Source organism: Talpa europaea (assembly GCF_964194135.1).
Source record: "Talpa europaea genome assembly, chromosome: 12".
NCBI lineage: Eukaryota > Metazoa > Chordata > Mammalia > Eulipotyphla > Talpidae > Talpa > Talpa europaea.
In genome coordinates, this window is record NC_140079.1 from 40,603,181 (window position 1) to 40,624,082 (window position 20,902).

The 20,902-nt window shown below is 54.8% G+C and overlaps 4 protein-coding genes across 4 annotated transcripts; 3 read left to right on the forward strand and 1 right to left on the reverse strand.

Annotated features, from left to right (window-relative positions):
* Positions 1-5,052: 5,052 nt before the first annotated feature.
* JUNB (JunB proto-oncogene, AP-1 transcription factor subunit) lies at positions 5,053-6,096 on the forward strand (the record flags this gene model as incomplete). The annotated part of the gene is made up of 1 exon (XM_084249020.1): positions 5,053-6,096. The coding sequence occupies one exon, from the start codon at positions 5,053-5,055 to the stop codon at positions 6,094-6,096; it is 1,044 nt and encodes a 347-aa protein (XP_084105146.1).
* A 2,941-nt stretch (positions 6,097-9,037) lies between these two features.
* On the reverse strand, positions 9,038-11,778 carry PRDX2 (peroxiredoxin 2). The gene is made up of 6 exons (XM_084251497.1): positions 11,712-11,778; positions 11,161-11,272; positions 10,913-11,066; positions 10,202-10,324; positions 9,898-10,028; positions 9,038-9,353 (listed from the first exon to the last, which is right to left on the reverse strand). The coding sequence occupies exons 2-6, from the start codon at positions 11,261-11,263 to the stop codon at positions 9,268-9,270; spliced, it is 597 nt and encodes a 198-aa protein (XP_084107623.1). The 5' UTR covers positions 11,264-11,272; positions 11,712-11,778; the 3' UTR covers positions 9,038-9,267.
* A 274-nt stretch (positions 11,779-12,052) lies between these two features.
* On the forward strand, positions 12,053-13,437 carry THSD8 (thrombospondin type 1 domain containing 8; the record flags this gene model as incomplete). Its single annotated transcript, XM_084248728.1, has 2 exons — positions 12,053-12,206; positions 13,238-13,437. 2 exons carry the CDS (start codon positions 12,053-12,055, stop codon positions 13,435-13,437), a joined length of 354 nt encoding a protein of 117 aa, XP_084104854.1.
* Positions 13,438-15,136: 1,699 nt separating this feature from the next.
* Positions 15,137-19,398, forward strand: RNASEH2A (ribonuclease H2 subunit A; the record flags this gene model as incomplete). The annotated part of the gene is made up of 8 exons (XM_084249312.1): positions 15,137-15,263; positions 15,403-15,474; positions 15,600-15,726; positions 15,814-15,901; positions 16,752-16,889; positions 16,992-17,079; positions 19,038-19,161; positions 19,263-19,398. 8 exons carry the CDS (start codon positions 15,137-15,139, stop codon positions 19,396-19,398), a joined length of 900 nt encoding a protein of 299 aa, XP_084105438.1.
* Positions 19,399-20,902: the final 1,504 nt, after the last annotated feature.

A 20,902-nucleotide genomic window follows, 5' to 3' on the forward strand; every position in this document is an offset into this window, starting at 1 on the left:
GATACAGACACACACACATCTCACACAGGCAAGCCATGGACCTCACACAAACATATCTGTACCACACATGAACAGGTTAATCATATGAATTCCCAAACAACTTCTATATATGCATATAGGCCAGCCACATGCAGCCTGTTCCACAGACCACACACACACGCCCCTTCCCTTTACCCCCAACACAAAGTAGACCGGCCCTAAACACTCCTGCAGAGTTGGGCTAACACATATGTACTGGATAGATAGGCCTATATGTACTGGGAAGACAGGCCTCTCTCACAGGCCCTGACACCAGCCACACACAAACCATATTGACTAGACATACTAGATACACATGTGCTTCTGGGACCTGCCAAGATGCTGGGGGCTCCTGCTGAAGTGCTTTGGCACTCAGGGCTTTCTACCCTATGTGTCCCTCAGAGATTCTGGCACTTCCTCTCTCCAAACACATTCTCTTATTCCTCCCTCCCTACTTATCATTTCCCCCAGGATACCAGCTCTGCCATCTCCATTCCTGGTGAGGTATGAGCCTATTTTCTTAGTATATCCCCTGTAAGGGGGGCACCCAGGATCTCAGTCATGCTCAACCCCTCCAAGACCTTACCAGCAGTTGGGGGGGTGTCAGAAACAGCTTTGTGGGAAACTCCCCTCATACCCAGCTGAGTCAGCCTGAGGACACAGACTCCTTCCTGCTTCCAAGAAAACCCAGTAATTTCCTCTCTGGGAGAGGGGTTGAAGGACCCCCAAATCACAAAGGTGGGCAAGAGAAGGTGTCTGGCAGGCTAGGGGTTCTTGGGAAAAGGCCTCTGTGATTCTCAGCCTCCTCTTAACCCAGCTGCCTATCCACACCCAGGAGCAGGGACGCAGGAGGATGGGTGCTAGGACTTGTGAGTTCCTGTCCTTGTCTGCCCACTGGCTGACTCACAGGCAGCCCCCAGCCCAGTTTCCCGGTTAGGACCCAGCCAGTCAGTGGGGCCAGGGTGGGGGTGGGGGGGTCACCAGGCTATTTATAAGAAGGAGAAGTCCCTCATGCCAAGACCAAAAGCCCCAGAGAGACCATGGGTGGGGGTGGGTGAACTTCCTCCTTATTCTGCCCCCCTTAAGGTCCGTGGCCCTTGGGCAGGACTGATTGGCCAGAGGCTGATCGGGAGCCCAGGCCCTGGGCAGTACCCAGCATACAAGCTGAGCGGGGGAGGGGGCTCCCCTCACATCCTCCCTCCTCACCATCAGGCCTTGGCGCCAGCGGGGCGGCGTGAGGGGGTGGTGCCCAGGCCACAAGGGTGAGAATGGCAGGGGCCTGGAACCGGCTGTACCAGCTTGGCTGGGCCCCCGCCCTCCCTTCCTGGCCCCACCCCAACCCCTGCTCAAACACCCATGCAGAATGCTTGGAGCCACCAGCCATACTCCAAGCACCCCTGACCCCCCCCCCCCCCCCCCCCCGCCACATACACACATCAGTATCCCCCTTCCCTGACCCAGACCCTGTGCTCTATTTCTCTCCAGATTAATTAAGACCTTTTGTGAAGGGGCCTGCAGACCTTGTCATACAGTTGGTACTGCATAAATGTCTGTATAGTGGCTAATGTTCCTGAACTGTGGGACAGCAGGCAATTCCTTAACTTCCTGTACCTCAGTTTTGTCCTCTCTTAAATGGGGATAAAAATAGCACGTGCATTTCACTTAGTTGTTGGAAGCAGGCAATGACTTACAATGTGTAAACCACTTAGACGAGTACCTGGCCAATGGTCAGAGCCATATTAAGTGTTAGCTATTAAAATAATAATTATTATTTCTCAGTCTGTCTGCCTATCTTTAAGTGTCTCTGAGTGAGTCTCTATGTCTGCCTGCCTGACGCTAACCCTGCCCCCAGTTTGTCTCTCTGGGCATCTCTCCTTGCCTTGACCTCTTGCCCCCATATGTGTGCTTTTTCTTATACTGGCCTAGCCCTCCATCTGGACTCTCTCAGGATCCGCCCTCAACTCTCTCCAGGCCTCCCCTGGCATGGCCAGCCTCAGCACTGGCCAGGGCTGACTCACTGTGGCCTCTTGGCTCATGGGACCTGCAGGTTGGCTTACTGAGATGCTGCTGCCCTCTGGCCAGACCTGCCCAGCCCCCCAACGCTGCCCTCTGCGCCCCCGCAGGGCCCAGCCAGATGTCAGCTGCAGTTATTAGCATGGGCGGGAGACACAGACCTGGCAGAGTGCCTGCCAGACTCAGCGGCCACTGGAATCTCCCTTGAGCCTAGGGCGGGGGAGGGGAGCAGTTCAAGCAAGGGAAGGAGGAGAGGGGGCACCCAGGGGTCACAAGGACCCTCTAAAGACCCAAGAAGGGGATGCCCCAGCTTTTCAGGGGATCTTCCTCCCTAACACCAGTACTCTACTGGACTTCCCCTGCCCCTACATAGCTTAGTTTCTCTTTCAGTCGTTTCATTTTTCTTCTCTCTCCCATACTTTGTGAGCTCCTGCCTGTCCAACAGACTGGCTAGCCCCCTGACCCTCAGCTTCTCTCTTCCCTGAAGAAACTTTCATCCTCCAAGAGGATAGAGGCTTTTCAGAGACTGAGCTTCTCATCTTTTGTGCTAGTGGCTCATCTTTTAATTGCTTGGGAGTCCCACGTTAAGTCTAACTAGAAGCCCCACCATCTAAACCTCCACTTTGTCCTGGAGAAAGGGCTATAATTTCCTAAGATTTTCCCCTTGGATTTTCAAGCCCCTCTGACTGGAGGGGAGGGAGACACCTTGGAGAGAGTGGACACCCCCATATATATTATGGATGGTAGAGGGCCCCCCAGATAAAAACAGAAGTAGAGCCCTTAAACACATGAGTAAGGGAGCGTGCATTTCAGTTCTTAGGGACTGAGAGGGGTCCCAGGGGTCCCTAGGGGCTTGGGGAGGGGTCCCAGGCCCCCTGGCAGAAAGGAAGGGTGCCCCGCCATAGGGAGGAGTCAGCCTTGCCAGCCTGTCTAGGCGCCCTGGAGGCCTAGAGGCATAGGCCCGCCCTCTCCGCACCGTTGGGCCAGGGGCAAAGTCCGACCCAGGCCTGAGGGCAGGCAGGGACCTGCCAGGCTGGGTCGGGCCGGGCCGGACCTGGTAGGACGCGGCCCCGGATTGGCTGGGTGGGGCCGGGCCAGGCAGGCCGTGGGGCCCCGGGGGTGGCGGCCTGGGCTGGTCGGGACTAGCCGTCGAGGGCCTGGGCGCGCCCTGGGACCTGGCAGATAACCCGGGCTCCCAGCTTTTGGCTCAGGGCCCTGGGACAGCGTTGGCCCCACCCCTTCCTGTGCCCTTATATGGGCGTCGGGGAGAGCCAGGGTTGGGGGGGCGGGAAGGTACCGCCCCGCCCCCAGACTTTCCCGCGGCCGCCCGGCCAGTTGCCATGGCGACCAGGCCCCGCTCCCCGCTGCGTCCCCCTCATTTGTGCCAATGGAATCTTCTCCGGACTGCTAACCTCGGCACTTGCCGTGGGTTGAACCACTGCGGGGGGCGAGGGGTGTGATTGGCGGCATCTACGTTGGGCGTGTTTCGGCGCACCCTTGCCTCCCCGAGGGTCGCACACCCAGGTTCCTCTTCCGAGGAACTCGGCTGGACCCGAGGCGGGGCGTTATGTCCCGCAGGATCCAAATGACGGAGGCAGGGCCGGGCTCCTTCCCTGGGGCCTGTTGCCACACTTCCTGCCGTGGTGCTCTTTCCCCAGTCGGTTTCTAAGGAAGGAGTGGGGTTGGGCGACCGCGCCCGGGCTATAGGGCTGGTCCCGGCATAGGAGCCATCAAGATGTCGGTCGAGCCCAGGGTCACTGGGGGAGGGCTTTGGGATGGGGATCAAGTGTACAGGCGCCTAGCGGTGCTCTCGAGAGGGGGCGCCAATCATGGACGATCCAGCCGTCCAGGTACCCAAGAGCCTCCTCTCATGGTTCAACCGGGGACCCTCTGTCATTGTCATGATCCCAGTGATCCCCCAACCTCTGAGAGTTTCCATCTACCTCACATACTTTTCCTGATTCACTGTACTCCAGAACTCTCACTTGCTGCATGTCTATATCCCTCCAATTCCCTCTTCACTTTTATGGGGGACCCTCAAGACTTTCCCAGGGCTCCAGGACCCCTACTCTTTTCTTACATAATGGATCCTCCAGTCTCTCCCATGTATCCTTTTGATCTCCCTCCTCACTTTTCCCGGGCTCAGTCTCTGTTGTGAAAAGTCCAGAACCATATCTCTTTGAACTCGGGACCCTCACTCAATTCCTAAGTCGTGTGTCTCCTTACCTCTCCCCTCCATTTACCCTGCTTAGCCCCACCCCCTCCCCGTTCTCTCCTTCGTGGGGTCTCCCAGTGTACTTTCAGTCTTCCAAGCCTCCTCGGTTACCGCGAATCCCCCAGGCCTTTCTAAGTATATCGTAGGACCCCCCTCCCCCCGACACACACTTGCCCTGTACCGGTTCTACGTCTCTCTCCTGGCGTACTCCAGGGGAATCTTTGCTCTCCCCGAAGACTATCCCAGTGTGCCTCGAACCGCCCCTGCACCCCTTTTCTCGAGTGACTCTGTGTCCCCTGAGCCCCTCCCCTGCAGCCGCGCCGAGCCACCCAGCCCGTGGCCGCTGTTTACAAGGACACGCGCTTCCTGACAGTGACGCGAGCCGCCTCCTCCCCTTCCCCACGCTCTAGGAGGGGGGCGCGGGGGCCCGGCACCAGCACCAGCCAATCCGAGCGCACTTCCGCAGCTAACACTCGCCGTATAAAGGCGTGTGGCTCGCGGGGAGCAGCAGGGATCTTGATCGCGGCCAGGCAGTTGTCGGAGCCAGCAGGGAGCGGGGAGCTGGGGGAAGCGGCACCAAGGAAGCGAGCGCGCCAGGGAAGGCCGGAGGGAATCGAGAAGCAGCTCAGAGCTTCCGCGCACAGCAGCCGGCGGGCTTCTCCCGGCCGGTGCCAGCCTCCAGGAACGCACGTCCAGACACCCAGGCGAGCCACCACCGGGAACAGCGCGCCGCTAGCAGCCGCGAGGCCCGGGGCGGCCCCGCAGGGACAACACCCCCGCCCCCCACGACCGCCCGGGCCGCCCGGATGTGCACTAAAATGGAACAGCCCTTCTACCACGACGACTCTTACGCAGCAGCGGGATACGGCCGTGCCCCAGGCAGCCTCTCTCTACACGACTACAAACTCCTGAAACCCAGTCTGGCGCTCAACCTGGCTGACCCCTACCGAAGTCTCAAAGCTCCCGCGGCGCGGGGTCCCGGCCCGGAGGGCACCGGTGGCGGTAGCTACTTCTCTGGCCAGAGCTCGGACACGAGCGCGTCGCTCAAGCTTGCCTCATCGGAGCTGGAGCGCCTGATCGTCCCCAACAGCAACGGCGTGATCACTACGACGCCTACGCCCCCAGGACAGTACTTTTACCCCCGCGGGGGTGGTAGCGGTGGAGGCGCCGGGGGCTCAGGGGGCGGCGTCACCGAGGAGCAGGAGGGCTTCGCCGACGGCTTTGTCAAAGCCCTGGACGACCTGCACAAGATGAACCACGTGACACCCCCCAATGTGTCCCTGGGCGCCAGCGGGGGCCCCCCGGCCGGGCCCGGGGGCGTCTATGCCGGCCCGGAGCCGCCTCCAGTCTACACCAACCTCAGCAGCTATTCCCCAGCCTCCGCGCCTTCCGGGGGCGCCGGGGCAGCGGTCGGGACTGGGAGCTCGTACCCGACGGCGACCATCAGCTACCTCCCACACGCGCCGCCCTTTGCTGGCGGCCACCCAGCACAGCTGGGCCTGGGCCGAGGCGCCTCCACCTTTAAGGAGGAGCCGCAGACCGTGCCTGAGGCGCGCAGCCGAGACGCCACGCCGCCGGTGTCCCCCATCAACATGGAAGACCAGGAACGCATCAAAGTGGAGCGCAAGCGGCTGCGGAACCGGCTGGCGGCCACTAAGTGCCGGAAGCGGAAGCTGGAGCGCATCGCGCGCCTGGAGGACAAGGTGAAGACTCTCAAGGCCGAGAACGCTGGGCTATCAAGCACCGCTGGCCTCCTCCGGGAGCAGGTGGCCCAGCTCAAACAGAAGGTCATGACCCATGTCAGCAACGGCTGCCAGCTGCTGCTCGGGGTCAAGGGACACGCCTTCTGAGTGCCCCCTAACCATCTACGGACCTTTCTCCATCTTGGACGGCTGGGCGCACGCCTGCAGCGGGGCGAGGGGGCATGCGGTAGGCACCGACCCCGGGGCCTTGGGATGCCGAAAACCACAGTGACTCCAGCCCGCCTGCTCTGTGCCCAGTGCTTCCACCTCGACGTTTACAAGCCCCCCTTTCACGTTTTTTGTATTTTTTTTTTCTGCTGGAAACAGACTCGATTCATATTGAATATAATATATTTGTGTATTTAACAGGGAGGGGAGGAGGGGGCGATCGCGGCGGAGCTGGCCCCGCCGCCCGGTACTCAAGCCCGGGGAGACACTGGGGAGGGAACCCCCCACACCCTACCTTCCCCACCTCTGCACCGTACTGTGGAGAAGAAACACGCACTTGGTCTCTAAAGAGTTTATTTTAAGATGTGTTTGTGTGTGTCTGTGCGTTTGTCGTTCTGACTTTTTATTGAATCTATTTAAGTAAAAAAAAAAAATGGTTCTTTATTAATTTCTGTTGTCTTTTTTTCCAAGCCGGGAGAGCAGAGGGAGGAGAGTACTGGGTTACCCCCCACCCCACTGCTGTTTGTGGCTTGCTCCTATATCTCTGTCCCCTCGCCAGCTCTATCCCGGTTGTCCACTCGCCAGCTATCCAGCCTGGGTTTCCAACCCTTCTCGCGTACCCTTATATCGAGGGTTGGCGGTCCAGGGCTGGGACTAAGTCCAGCCGCCCAACACAAGGGAACGGGGTATTTGGGGCGCGGCGCTCAATGCGCAGGCGCGGCCCTTCCCAGCCGCGCGCGCAGGGGCTTTCCCCGCTGACGCAGCGGAAGGGATACCCATATATGGGTGGATTCTGCCCTGTGACGCGACGGCGGTCTCCGGGCAGATTCCGGGAATCCCCTCCCCCGCTCTGCCGGGCAGTGCTGCGGCGCCGGGAAGGGGGCCGGGATTTTCCCAAGCGGGTGGCTGCCGGGGCCCGGAAAACCCCAGGCCTGGTTCCAGAGCGTCCGCAGTGGGCGGGCCGCGCTTCGGGAGCCACCCCAGAGCCTCCCCTAAAGAACTGACGCGGGGGCCCTGCCGAACCCACGCTAGGTCCTTTGGGCCAGACAGGGGAGGGTAGTTGCTGCTACCCGCGCGTCGTTGCCTCCGAGGGGTACTCCCCTCCCCCGCCCCCCAGGAAGGGCGGCACCGCCTGCCAGTTTCCCCTCCCAGAGCCAGGCCCTGAGCAGGGCGAGTGCCAGGTCTGGTCCTGCCGGGGTGGCTGCTGGGGCCGCCGGGCGCGGCTACAGTCGCCCTGGCACGAGACTCCCTTTTCTGAGGCTGGGACGGGTCGGAATGTGGCTGGTGCTCCCCTAGGGGGTCTGGTTGGCTTCGGAGCTGAAAGCCCCCAGCAGAGAAAAACAAAGACCGAGAAATCAGGTCAGCCAGTGGTGGTGTGGGCAGAACAGACAATGTATTTATAAAATACTGAGCGACCCGATCCTGGAGGCACAACTTCCACCCTGTCAAACTATAAACAAACATGATTCAAAGATGGTGGCAAATGCTTGGAAGAGGAAAAAATTATATACAAGTGATAGTGAAGGACCAGGAGGTGAGATGTTTTAAAGAATGATTGGACCTTTAACCGACTTTAAATCAGATCTGAAGAATCAGGGCTCTAAGGAAATTCTGGGTAACAGCATCCTGGGCAGGAAAAACACAAGTTCCTGTGGCCAGAACAAGATCAATCTGTTAAAGAATAGGAAGCCAGTCTTTCTGGAATGGATTGAACCTGGAGGGGGAAGATAAAAGTCAAGGAGTACCATGCAGAGACTTGGGGAGGAATGTAGGTAAAATTCAAGTCCAATGTCAGTGGCCTTTGGAGGATTTTAGGTTGGATGTGTTAATATGTATATAATGTTAATATGTATATAATGTGGTGTATGAATTAAATGAGGTGTTAAGTCCTGTCCTGTGGAAGTGGGGGCTCAGAGTAGCAGTCACTTGTCTGAACTTGTCCTTCAAACTGTACCCTAGGATTTGTGCCTTTCTCCTAACTACAGCTTCCCAGCCTAACCTTCAACATTCCATCACAGAGGGGACAGGCAGACTTTTCAACATGGACTGGGGAAGAGCTTGCCATGGGGAGAATACATGCAACTCAAATTGCCACTCATGGTAATGTTCTCAGGACTCAATCCCACCTTCTTTTCCATAACATGGAACTTCAAGCTCCAGGAACTCATCCCAGTAACCGTTAAACTGGGTCCTGAACTTCATGTTCTTTCTTAACATGCACGGTGATCTGGGTTTTTTCTTTTTTTTTTTTTTTTTTTAAAGATTTATTTGTTTGTTTGTTTGTGTGTTTATACATACAAGCACTGGGTAGTCAGAAGCGCGGGAGGGTGAGAGAATTCACCAGAGCCAGAGCGGGGAGCAGAACAGGCAGAAGGACCGAAATACACTGCTGAGGGGAGCAGAGGGCGGCAGGAGAGGTCTGCGTGCCATGCGGGACCCTCCTCCAGTGGCCGGGGAGCAGCCGGGGATCGAACCGGCACCGCATAGGCTGCGGGCAGCTTCGCAACCCAGCGCTCAACCGCTGCGCCACCAGGGAGGCCCAGATCTGGGTTCTTTATTCCCATTTTCCTGACCAGAAGTTGACACAGCTCTTAAACTGCATTTGAATGCAGGCTGGCTGATGGCAAACTGTGGGCATTGCCCTACAAGGCCAGATTTCAGGATGTAGGACATTCTGGGATTTGTACCATTCAAGGGGCCAGCAAGCTCCACCTTGCAGACCAATTTCCCTCAGGTAGAAAGTGGCAGTGTGGTAGCAGTGTGAGGTAAGGCTGCCACCTCCTGGTGTAAGTAAGTAACTACCGACTCAGTTTTTTAGGGGAATTTAAAGAGAGGCAGAGGGGAGGTACAGGACAGACCACACCAACACAGGCTCACGTTCATCCCTAATACTTTATTAGTTACCTCTAGGCCTGTTTCCTGCTTAGATGGGTTCCAGAGAATCGATCAACATTCAGCTCCCAGGCAGGAGCATAAGACCTTGGCCTACCCCCTAGGGTAAGGTCTGTGGGGATTCAAGGTGCAGGTCTGGCCTTTCCTGCATCATCACAGGGTACCCAGACGGGGCACAGGTAAGGGCCAAGAGCCAAAGCTTTCCATCCATCTACTAGCTTAGTTGTGTTTGGAGAAGTATTCCTTGCTGTCCTCCACATTGGGCTTGATTGTGTCACTGCCTGGCTTCCAGCCTGCGGGACAGACTGTGGGAAGACAGAGATTCAGGTATGAAGCTACAACTCCATATACAAAGTAAAATGAAGAGGAAGGTGTAAAGTAAAATCGTGAATTCAAAAACCAAAACAAAACAGAGCCAAGTGGTCCAGGTCCAAGACCATACCTCATGTGGAGAAAAGCCCTCCCAGCCCAGCTACAGAATTTTCTGACTCATTTTTACTCCTTTTTGGACCCTGTAATCCATCTCTTCCCCAGCCCAGCCTCACTGGATTCTGAATGTTTGTGGTCAGGCTGTATCCTCCACATGAAAAGGTACTCTGATCCAACCAATATTATTCAAGCCTGCCATGCCTCTTACGTACTTTTTCCCATGGATTTCTACAACCTCCCTGGTCCCCAGCATCATATTGGGGTATTTCCTTCCACCAGCCCAGAGGTGCTTGACTGAATTCTTCAGGGACCCTCATGTCTACCCCATGCAGGTGGCAGAGCAGGCAGCGAATGTTCTGAGTGATAAAGGAGCTTCATAAATATACATGTGTGAACCCCTTAATGTATGTGTCTGCTCACCTTCCCCGTGCTCATCAGTGTACTGGAAGGCCTGGACCAGACGCAGAGCCTCATCCACAGAACGCCCCACAGGCAAATCATTGACAGTGATCTGTCGAAGGACACCTTTGCCATCGATGATAAAGAGGCCCCTAGAAACATCAGGGTCTATAGTGAGGAAGCGAGATCTCCTGTTGCTAGGACCAGGGAAGAGAGTGCTAACTCCTGCCAGCCACAGGATTGGGGGCAGGAAGCGTATAGCCCAAAAGCAGTCCCCTCACCCTGGGGAGGAGGCCATTGAGGGGTGCAGTGGGCCCCCAAGTACCTGTAGGCGATGCCCTCATCTTCTTTCAGTACACCATAATCGTGGGACAAGCTTCTGGTTAGGTCAGCTAGCAGAGGGATGTTCAGGGGGCCTAGGCCTCCCTCCTTCCTGGGGGTGTTGATCCTGGAGGTGGGGGAGAGATGTCTAGCACAGCAGGGTCCTCACCCTATGCCCCTGGGTGTGATAAGGGCTCAAGAGGGGGTGCTGGTGGTGAGAGATAAGGGGCTTTAGAGCAAGGCCTTGGGAGCTCCACCTACCGCACCCTGAAGTGGGTGTAGGGACTGTTTCCCACAGCTGGGAAGACTAACCATCCAGTCAAGTGACTTCACATGTGCTGGTAGCCTTCAGCATGTTAGGGCAAAGAGCATGCGTTAGAATCCCCATTTTCTCTTCTCTGTGTTCTGGGGCCCAGCCCTTCACTTCTTTAAACTGGAGTTTCCACGTTCATGAAATAGTTTAAATAGGGCAACACAGTCTCCCTTGCCAGAACTCAGCGAGATAAAGCAGCTGCAAGTCTCAGCGCCAAGCAACTAAGTTTCCAAATGCTAATTACCGTCTTCTTTCTTAAGGACTAGGGCGTCACATTTCCATTATTTTCAAGATGGAAAAGGGAGGCTCAGGGGTTGAGCAATGGCCAGGAGGCGGGCCACTAAGGTAGGTCACGCTAGGCTTAACTGCCCCTTCCCCCTCCCTGCTGGTCACCGCTCATACCAAGCCAGGTGAGTGAATTGAGAGTCCACAGAGACCCCCAGAACTTCGCAGCCAAGTTTGCGGAAGTCCTCTGCGTGTTCGCTGAAAGCGATGATCTCCGTGGGGCACACAAAGGTGAAGTCCAGTGGGTAGAAAAAGAGAACCACATATTTTCCTGGGGGAGAGTTGGAAACAGACTAGGAGTTAGGACCCAGCGCCTCCAGTGCCTGGGTCCCGTCCCCACCTGGGTCCCTCCAGGTCGCCCTCACCTCGGTAGTCGGAAAGCTTCACCTCTTTGAAGGCGCCATCCACCACAGCTGTGACCTGGAAGTCGGGGGCGGGCTTTCCGATGTGCGCGTTGCCGGAGGCCATGACTGAAAGCTGAGACCCCCGCCCGGTCAGGCCCGTTGTCCTCGCTTCCCAAGGTCAAGCTACGTGCTGGGCCGCGTTATCGAGTCCGAGAGGCGGAGGCCGCAGCGCTGCCCCTCCTCCTCCCCCGTACCCCGGTCTGCGCAGTCTGGAGGTTGCGGGAGACCCGCCCCCTGACCAGCAGAGGCAACCCGCCCGCCCCCCGCCCTTAGCGCGTTGGCTCCCGCGGAATGTCGCAGGCCCACCCTAGGAGGAGACGGCGAGGCCTCAGTTGCAGACGGGGGGCCCGGAGACGAGGCCTGTATTCCAAGGCTCTGGCCTCGGTTTCCACCGTCAGGACAAAGGCGGCCACAATAGCGGTCGGGGAACAAAGGCGGCCGGTGCTAATGTCTAAATAGGAGCTGCTCCTAGGGAACTTCCCCCCAGCCGGGTGCACTCTAGGTGTCCCTACCTGGGTGGGCAAGGGCGGGATGCAAGGAGCGGCAGGTTGCAGAGACCAGCGGGAGCGCGGACTCGCGTTCTCGGCACCGAGTTCTCTTGGGTCGTGGAGCCTTTTATATGCGGTAGACCCATGACGCACAGGGCGGGGAGGAGGGGGCGGCGGACTAGCGGAGCGGTCGGGTCCACTGGCACCGCGGAGTAGGGGAGCGCTGCTGGCCGGGTCAACGAGCCTGCAGCAGTAGGGGGAGACGCACGCCAGACCACCGCGCCTGCCAGTAGTGGGGAACTGCAGGCCCCGGGGCCCCGCGAGGAACTTGGCCCGGGTGCGCGCAGAGGGCGGTTGAGTCCGGCATGTTCCGGAGCCCGGCGGTGCTGCCACTGCCGCCTCTGATGCTTCTGCTGCTGCTGGCGACCCCTGCTCACGTCTCCCCCGACTATCATTACTTCGGGGAGCAAGGTGAAGGTGACACCTGGGAGCAGCTGCGACTGCAGCATCAGGAGAAAGGTAACCACAGGTCGTGGGTGTGAAGGTGCCTCATTGCCCCACTCTGACAGCTGACTGCAGAGAGACCCTTCTCCATGGACGTCAAATCTCTGCCCAGCTTCCCACGGGTAGCATCCCCTTGAACTGTGTTTCCCCCTGAGGCTCAGTTTTCACACCAGTAAGTTATAATTGAGACTGCCTGTAAGCAGCTTAAGGGGGGAAGTAAGTGTGAGCAGGCAATAAGTACTGAAGTAGACCCCTCCATAAGCTCATGGGTAGGTGCTAGGAAGGGTGGAGACTGAGATAGAAGGGGACAAATAAACTTCTAAAATCAGAGACGACCTGGCTGAAAAAAGTAGTCAGAATGACAAACAAGTCAAAAACTTTAGGGGGACATGTGTGAGGAAGAAGGAATGGGAAGTGCCAAGGCCAAAAGGCCTGACAGGAATAAAAACAGGCCAGTAATTTGTAGTGGAGGCATAGTGAGAACATGAGGTGTCAGCTTTGTGAGCTGTAGATTGGGATCAGACCTGTTTCATAGGGACATAGGGAGAAGTCAGTACAAGAACATTGTGAAGGGTATCTGATAAGCTCTTACTGAGTTGTAGCTGCTTTAAAAGTGGTCATAATAATTGTTTTTGTTCTACCTGGTTGCATAGCACCAGGGGCTTTAAGTATATTCATTATGCCAATTATGTTATTAAATTTACCACCTGACAACGCTCCTGGTCAGGTGGCCCTTTGCCAGCTGGACAGGCTCATAATCACACCCCTGAACCCAGGAGTCAACTTCAAATGGGTGGGCACCGAGGGAAGTTGCACCACACTTGCAAATAGGCAGGCTGGCACAGGTGGGAAGTATAAATTTGCAGTTCCTCTGGGCTGTTCACCAGGTTCACCTCTGAAGAGTGGCTTGCTTTCCCTGTTCCAACGAGAGGGTCAATGGTGGGGTTCCTGGCACAAAGCTGTTACTTGTTAGTCTTTATTCTCCTTTCCTAGAGGAGGGTGGCATGGGGGAGGGTGTTCCCCCCTACCTGGCCCTCCATCCCTAGACGTGGAGGACTCCATCCTTGGCCCGTGGGGAGAGTGGCAATGTCACTGTGACCTGGGCAAGCAGGAGCGCAGCCGAGAGATCCTGGGCACTGCTCCAGGCCCAGTGTTCATGGACCACAAGAACCTGGTGCAAGTGCTGCCCTGTCGGCAACAGGATTGTTCATCCTGCAAACCAATCAACTGTCACTGGAGACCCTGAACCCAGGTGAGAAGCGCTGAAGAGGCAGGGCCTGGGTGAGCTGGCAAGTCCAGAGCAGGAGTCCCCAGGGTGGACGGGAAGAGGGAAGGGCAATAGGAGAAGGGGTACCTGGAGAGCTCCAGAAAAGGAGAGCTGAGGGCCCTGGGTCTGGAGCCGGAGGGTGGGGGGAGGGTGGAGATTTGTGCCCCATTGATAACCCTGGAGAAAAGAAGAAAGTTGTGTGTGTGTTTGTGGGGGTGGGGGAGCCAGAGAAGGGGAGAGGGGACTGCAGGAAATGTGACTGAATTAGGGACAAGAAACTGATGAGGGGCCTCCCCTGGTGGCACAGCGGTTGAGCGCTGGGCTGTGAAGCTGCCCGCAGCCTCTGCAGCGCCGGTTCGATCCCCGGCTGCTCCCCGGCTGCTCCCCGTCCACCCGAGGAGGGTCCCACATGGCGCGCAGACCTCTCCTGCAGCCTGCTGCTCTCCTCAGCAGTGTGCTTCGGCCCTTCTGCCTGCTCTGCTCCCAGCTCTGGCTCTGGCGAATTCTCTCACCCTCCTGCGCTTCTTACTGTACCCAGTGCTTGTAAAAATAAATAAATAAATCTTAAAAAAAAAAAAAAAAGAAACTGATGAGAGGCAGAGAACCACAGACAGAAGATGTGAGCCCTGCTGAGGTCAGGACTAGGAGATGTGCGGCCTAAGTGGCAGAAAAATCTGGGAGGTGTGAGCCTCACTATTATAGGGGAAAAGCGGCCTCCCTGGTGGCACAAAGGGTTAAGATGCAACCTGTGAAGCTTCCGCAGCCTCTGCAGCACGAGTTCTATCCCCTGGGCGGCCAACTAGCAACCCACATGGCTCAGCAGTGTACTTTGGTCAATCTTCCTGTTCCGTTCCCCACCTGTGTCCAGTGAATTCTCTCATTCCCCACAACTCTGGCCTGTACCCCAGCTCTTGTATGCATAAATAAATAAATCTTAAAAAAAAAAAAAGATAGGGGAAAAGGGAAGAATGGTGGAACTGGATGCAGGACTCTTAAATAATAATTGAATGGAATGAGGCAAACTGCTGGGTGGAGACTTAGCAGGAATCTATTGCATCTGGGGTCTAGGTTTGTGGCTAAGGAATGGGTAACCCCAATGACAGAAGGTTGGAAGCTGTGTGTGTGTGTGTGTGTGTGTGTGTGTGTGAAAGAGAAGTTGGGGTGCCCCCAAGTTCAAACAGGAATTCAGTGAGAACTGGAACATCTGCTTCAGGGGCTTTAGACTCTCGAGTGGCAGGGACCGGGAGTACAAATGGCCTGAATCCAGGTAGCGGATGCCCACAGTCTTGTGGACACCGTAAATACGTGTGCTGTAGTGCTTGACCTTCTATGACCTGACAGGGTCTGGTCCTCCAAGACCCACCTCAGTTTCGCCATTATTTTGCTCTTCTACCAGCCCCCTTGTGGGCGGGGCTCCAAGGACCCCTGGGCGGAGCTTGTCAAACAACCCCGCCCATCTTGTTCCCTGAACGAGGAGCTCAGTGGCCGGCCTTGGAAACTACAATTCCCAGGGAGACTCGCGCTAGCGGAAAGGCGTGGGCTGCGTGTGCGTCGGAGGTGTGTCCTGTGCGCCGATTGGTCAGAAGCGAGCGCCGCCACAGGTTCCGCGGAAGAAGCGCGCGCGAAGACCGACACCGCACACCTTATTCCTGTGAGCGACTGTGTCGACCAAGGAGGCATGAATCTCAACGTGCTGGAGAGAGACAACACAGGCCGCTATCGTCTGAACTCGCCTGTGCCTGCGGTGTGCCGCAAGGAGCCCTGCGTCCTGGGCGTTGATGAAGCTGGCCGGGGCCCGGTGCTGGGTGCGCCCCCGTAGTAATAGGGACGGAAGTTGCACCACACAGGGCGGGCGTTGATGGTGGTGACGGTGTCAGCAAAAAAGGGGTTATGGTGGAAGGGGGGTGGCGCCTTTCGTGGACTCACATATTGGACCTTCCCTAGGCCCCATGGTATATGCAATCTGTTACTGCCCCCTATCGCATCTGGCAGATTTGGAGGCCCTGAAAGTGGCAGGTGAGCCTGAGGTATACTTATGGGGAGGAAGTTCCTGGGCATGTGCAGGGGTTGGTGCGAACTGGAGAGGAAAGCAGAAGCTGGAAGAGCCAACTGGTCCCCTTTTCTTCCAACCTTTCTCCCAGATTCAAAGACCCTGTCAGAGAACGAGCGGGACAGGCTTTTTGCGAAAATGGAGGAGGACCGAGACTTTGTGGGCTGGGCACTGGATGTGCTCTCTCCGAACCTCATCTCTACCAGCATGCTTGGGCGGTGAGGAGTCCCGTGGAGGGAAAGCTAATGGGCTGGAAGGGATGGTTGACTAGAATGAAGTTGAATGGTCTCTGATCCCCACTGCAGGGTCAAATACAATCTGAACTCCCTGTCGCATGATACAGCTGCTGGGCTGGTGCAGTATGCCTTGGACCAGGGTGTGAAAGTCACCCAGGTGAGCTGTTAGGTTGCTCTCTTTTGCTTACCTCCACATAAAATGGGAGTTTAAAAGTGCAGTGGGCAATACAGCATCAGGCATATCTGGACTACCTGAGGAATATTTGTTACTATTGATTTCCTGTGTCTTTTCCTGCCATAAATGTGGAGGACCAATCCTACCCCACTTCCATGTAATATGTCTTTGTATCCTAAGAGCTCAGTGTCCAGAACAAATTCTACAGTCTCTATACTAGCCCAGGGCACTCTCCCTTTCCAAGCAACTGTCCATATTCTTCCTTTTTCCCCATTGTCACCCTCCACACTACTTTCACCTCCCCCACTACCAATCTGCTGATCACACAGCAGTCATCATTTAGAAATGTAAATCTTGACATTTAATTTTCTGTTCACAGTGGAAATTAAATCAGAAACATTCACAGGCAAGTGAAGGAGGGTAAGATTAAATTATCAGCAAGAAATATAAACTGACATTGCATTGCATGCTCTGAGGCAAAGAACAGGTTGTTTTTAAGAGAAGAACAAGGGAAAAAACACACTTGAATTATTTGAGGAGATGGCTGAAGCCCAGTGCTGGAATGTGGAGCTGATGATGCAGTATTGGGGTGGGTAAATGCCTTCAGAAGTTCATGGCCTCTTCAAGGGAGACAGGTGGTGAGGGGCTAAGCAAATAATAAAGGTTATTTCTGGGAATAATTGGCATGGAGACCACTTTCCCCATTAGCTCTATGATGTCATTGTTTTGTCCCGGCCATTGGGCCTACTTCAGGGTTTTTGTACTGGCTGGGTTGTTTGTAGTTTGTCTTTCTGAGTGTTGGATGAATGAAAATATTTCTGTCACCTGGCAGGTATTTGTGGACACTGTGGGAATGCCAGAAAAGTACCAAGAGCGACTGCAGCAGCACTTTCCTGGCATTGAGGTGACAGTCAAGGCCAAGGCAGATGCCCTCTACCCCGTGGTCAGCGCTGCCAGCATCTGTGCCAAGGTCATTCCCCCATTGATCATGGCCTGCCTTCAGCATTACCTTGGGTAGGGGGAGGCATGGCTGCTGTTGGAAAGGATAACCCAAGTGCCTGTCTTGCCCCAGGTGGCCCGAGACCAGGCTGTGAAGAACTGGCAGTTTGTGGAAAAATTGCAAGATTTGGACACAGATTATGGCTCAGGCTACCCCAATGGTAAGCAGATGGTGATGGTCCTACCTGCCCTAGGAGCTTCTCTGAGAGCAATGGTAATAACCCTGAGGTGGCAGGCCTAGTCTGTGTGTTAGGTTTTTGTTTTTTATTTTTTATTTTTTTTTCTTTTTTTTTTTTTATAGAGGCATGTTTTTATTTATTTATTTGTTTGTTCGTTTGTTTCGTTTATACATGCACTGGGTACAGTCAGAAGCGCGGGAGGGTGAGAGAATTCACCAGAGCCAGAGCAGGGAGCAGAGCAGGCAGAAGGACTGAAGGACACTGCTGAGGGGAGCAGCGGGCGGCAGGAGAGGTCTGCGCACCATGTGGGACCCTCCTCTGGTGGCCGGGGAGCAGCCGGGAAACGAACCGGCGCTGCAGAGGCTGCGGGCAGCTTTGCAACCCAGCGCTCAACCGCTGCGCCACCGGGGAGGCCCAGGTTTTTGTTTTTTAAAGATTCATTTATTTATGGGGGCCTCCCTGGTGGCACAAGGAGTTAAGCACCGCAGTATGAAGCAATCCGAAGCCTCTGCAGCATGAGTTCGATCCCCGGCCTGCCAGGGAGCAACCCACATGGCGAAGCAGACCTCTCTTGTCTCGCCCGCTGCTCCCCTCAGCAGTGTATTTCAGTTAGTCTGCCTGTTCTGTTCCCCTCTCACCCCCCGCATCTCTGTCCAGTGCTCCAGCTCTTGTATGAATAAATAAATAAATCTTAAAAAAAAAAAAAGATTTATTTATTTATGCATAGAAGAACTGGGGTACAGGCCAGAGGTGTTGGGGGTGAAAGGATCCACCAGAGAGAGTGGGGAGCTTGACAAGTAGATCCACTGAAATACACTGCTGAGGGGAGTACCAGGTGAGACATAAGATGTCTACTGCACCATGTGAGTTGTTTCCTGGCTGGCCAGGGATCGAACTCATGCTGCAGTGGCTGCTGATAGCTTGATAGTGTGGTCTTTTAACCCCTGCGCCACCAGAGAGGCCCTGTATGTTAGGTTTTCTAAGTTATTCTTATTCACCCCACTCTGTGGTGGAAGAGACTAAGGCCTAAACAGTGCCACTTACTCATGCCACAGCCAATGTGGGACAGAGGGAAATTCCTTCTCCCATGCTTTCTGCCTCCCTCTGTGTTGTTTCTCTGGAACCCAGTGAGGAAATGAGACTGTAGTGGGCTTCTTCCATTAGTTAAGGGGAGAGGGTCAAGAGTGAGGAGTACTGACTTATGTTTAGTGGCTGCTTCTTAAATCCATTTTCTTCCCATTATGAGGCTCAGTCTCCTTGTCTGAGGTAAAGATAATCATAGGCCCCCCTGCCTTGCCCTACCCACACATGTTCTCACACACCACAGGACCGGAGGAAAAATTCTGTGACTGGGTTCAAGAAACCCTTCTCCAGTCCTTTCAAGGCCTAGGGCAGGACATAATTCTTTTTTTTTTTTTTTTTAAAGATTTATTTATTTATTTAAAGATTTATTTATTCTGACTGGGTACAGTCATAAGCACGGGAGGGTGAGAGAATTCACCAGAGCCAGAGCAGAGAGCAGAGCAGGCAGACTCATGAAGTACATTGTTGAGGGGAGCAGCGGGTGGCAGGAGAGGTCTGTGCACCATGTGGGACCCTCACCTGGTGGCCAGGGATCGAACTGGTGCTGCAGAGGCTGTGGGCAGCTTCACAACCCAGTGCTCAACCACTGCGCCACTGGGGAAGCCCCAGGACATAATTCTGATTGCAATAGGTGAGGCCAAAATGAGGCAAACAGGTCCAGACAAAGATAGTCAGTCAGAGAAGTACGAGTGGCCCGTAAGGTCCTCAGGCAAGAAGCTGTCTTAGCCAGTAGGTGATTCCTTAGCTACTCTGGAGGAGGCCTGAGGTAGCATGGCAGGACCTTAGATGCTAGGCTGAGGAGCTTGAACATTATGGAGCTTGGTTTGTCACTATTATCCATGTATCCCCTCCCCCAGATCCCAAGACAAAAGCCTGGTTGAAGAAGCACATGGAGCCTGTGTTTGGCTTCCCCCAATTTGTCCGGTTCAGTTGGCGTACAGCCCAGAGCATCCTGGAGAAAGAGGCAGAGGATGTTATCTGGTAGGTGTCCTGGAGGTACTATGATGAAGGTGGATGCCTGGGAGCCCTCCTCCCGCCACCCATGTCCCCAGGTGGCCAATATCACCATCTCTCTCCCACAGGGAGGACTTGCCAGCAGGGGATCAGGAGGGACTTGGGAGGATCACATCCTACTTCAGTGAAGGCCCCCGAATTCGTCCCCGCCTCCCCCACCGGTTCTTCCAGGAGCGTGGCCTAGAGTCAGCCATCACTCTATAGGTTTTACCTTGTACCCGTTTACCTACCTCTGCTTCTTCACCCCAATTTGTGATTAAAATTGTTTAAAGAAAGCCAATCTTGGGGTTATGCTTTGGGGCTGACTTTTGGAACTTAAATAGGATGGGTGGGTCACCTTCCCCTCGGTGCTTAAGTTCAGCCTGAACAACATTTAGTAGACAGGAGAGGTCTGCTGCATCATGTGGGTTAGCTCCCTGGCTGGGATTGAACTTATGCTGCAGTGCCTGCTGATAGCTTCATAGTACTGAAACTTAACCCCTGAGCCACCTGGGAGGCTCCTAAAATATATTTTAAATATATGTATTTATTTATTTATACAAGCACTGGGTACAGTCAGAAGCGCGGGAGGGTGAGAGAATTCACCAGAGCCAGAGCGGGGAACAGGACAGGCAGATGAAATGCACTGCCGAGGGGAGCAGTGGGCATGGCAGGAGATCGAACTGGGGGTCGAACCGGTGCTGCAGAGGCTGCGGGCAGCTTTGTAGCCCAGCTCTCAACTGCTGCGCCACCAGGGGAGACCCTATATTTTAAATATTAAAAAAATAAACAGGGCCTCCCTGGTGGTGCAAGGGGTTAAGCACAGCAGTGAAGCTATCCACAGCCTCTGCAGCATGAATTCGATACCTAGCAGGCCAGGGAGGTGACCCACATGGCACAGCAGACCTCTACTGTCTCACCTGTTGTTTATCTCAGCAGTGTATTTCAGTCAGTCTGCCTGTTCTGCTCCCCACTCTCTCTGGTGAATCCTGTCACACACACACCCCCCCCCCACCTCTGGCCTGTATCCCAGTTCTTGTATGCATAAATAATCTTTGAAAAATGTATTTAAAAAAAAAATAAACAGGATGGGCATCAGCTGGTATATTTTATTTTAATTTTAGAATGCATACTATGTTTGTATGATACAGAATTAAACATGTTGTGAAGCCTCCCACTCTGGCCCTAGCTTACTGGTGGGCTTACTGGTGGGTCTCAGCCTGTTTGGTCTACTGTAATAGAAGATTGCAGGTTGGGTGACTTCTAAACAAAAGACATTTAGTTCTGGAGATGGGAGGCCAGGATGCCAGAATGGTTCGATTCCGATGAGGACCCTTTTCTAGATTGCAGACTGCTGACTTCTGCCTGTTTCCTCATGGCACAGAAGGGGATGAAAGGTCTCTGTGGGTGCCCATTTTTAAGGGCACTAATCCCATTGGTAAGGACTGTACCCTTAGGACTTAATTATCTCCCAAAGGCCCACCTCCTAATTTCATCTTTGGCTGCTAGGATTTCAACATGACTGGTAGGGGCCAAGGACAAACATTCACATGGTAGCTGGTGCCATCTAGGTTGCTTCCAGAGGGAGCAGGGACATTTGCATAGACATTTTTTTCCCCTACAGAATTGGAAGTGCTCTAATAGTGCACTTTACTTTTCTCACTAAATGTATCTTGGAGATAATTCCAAATGGATTTCTAAAGACCTTGACCATTCTCTTTATAGCCTC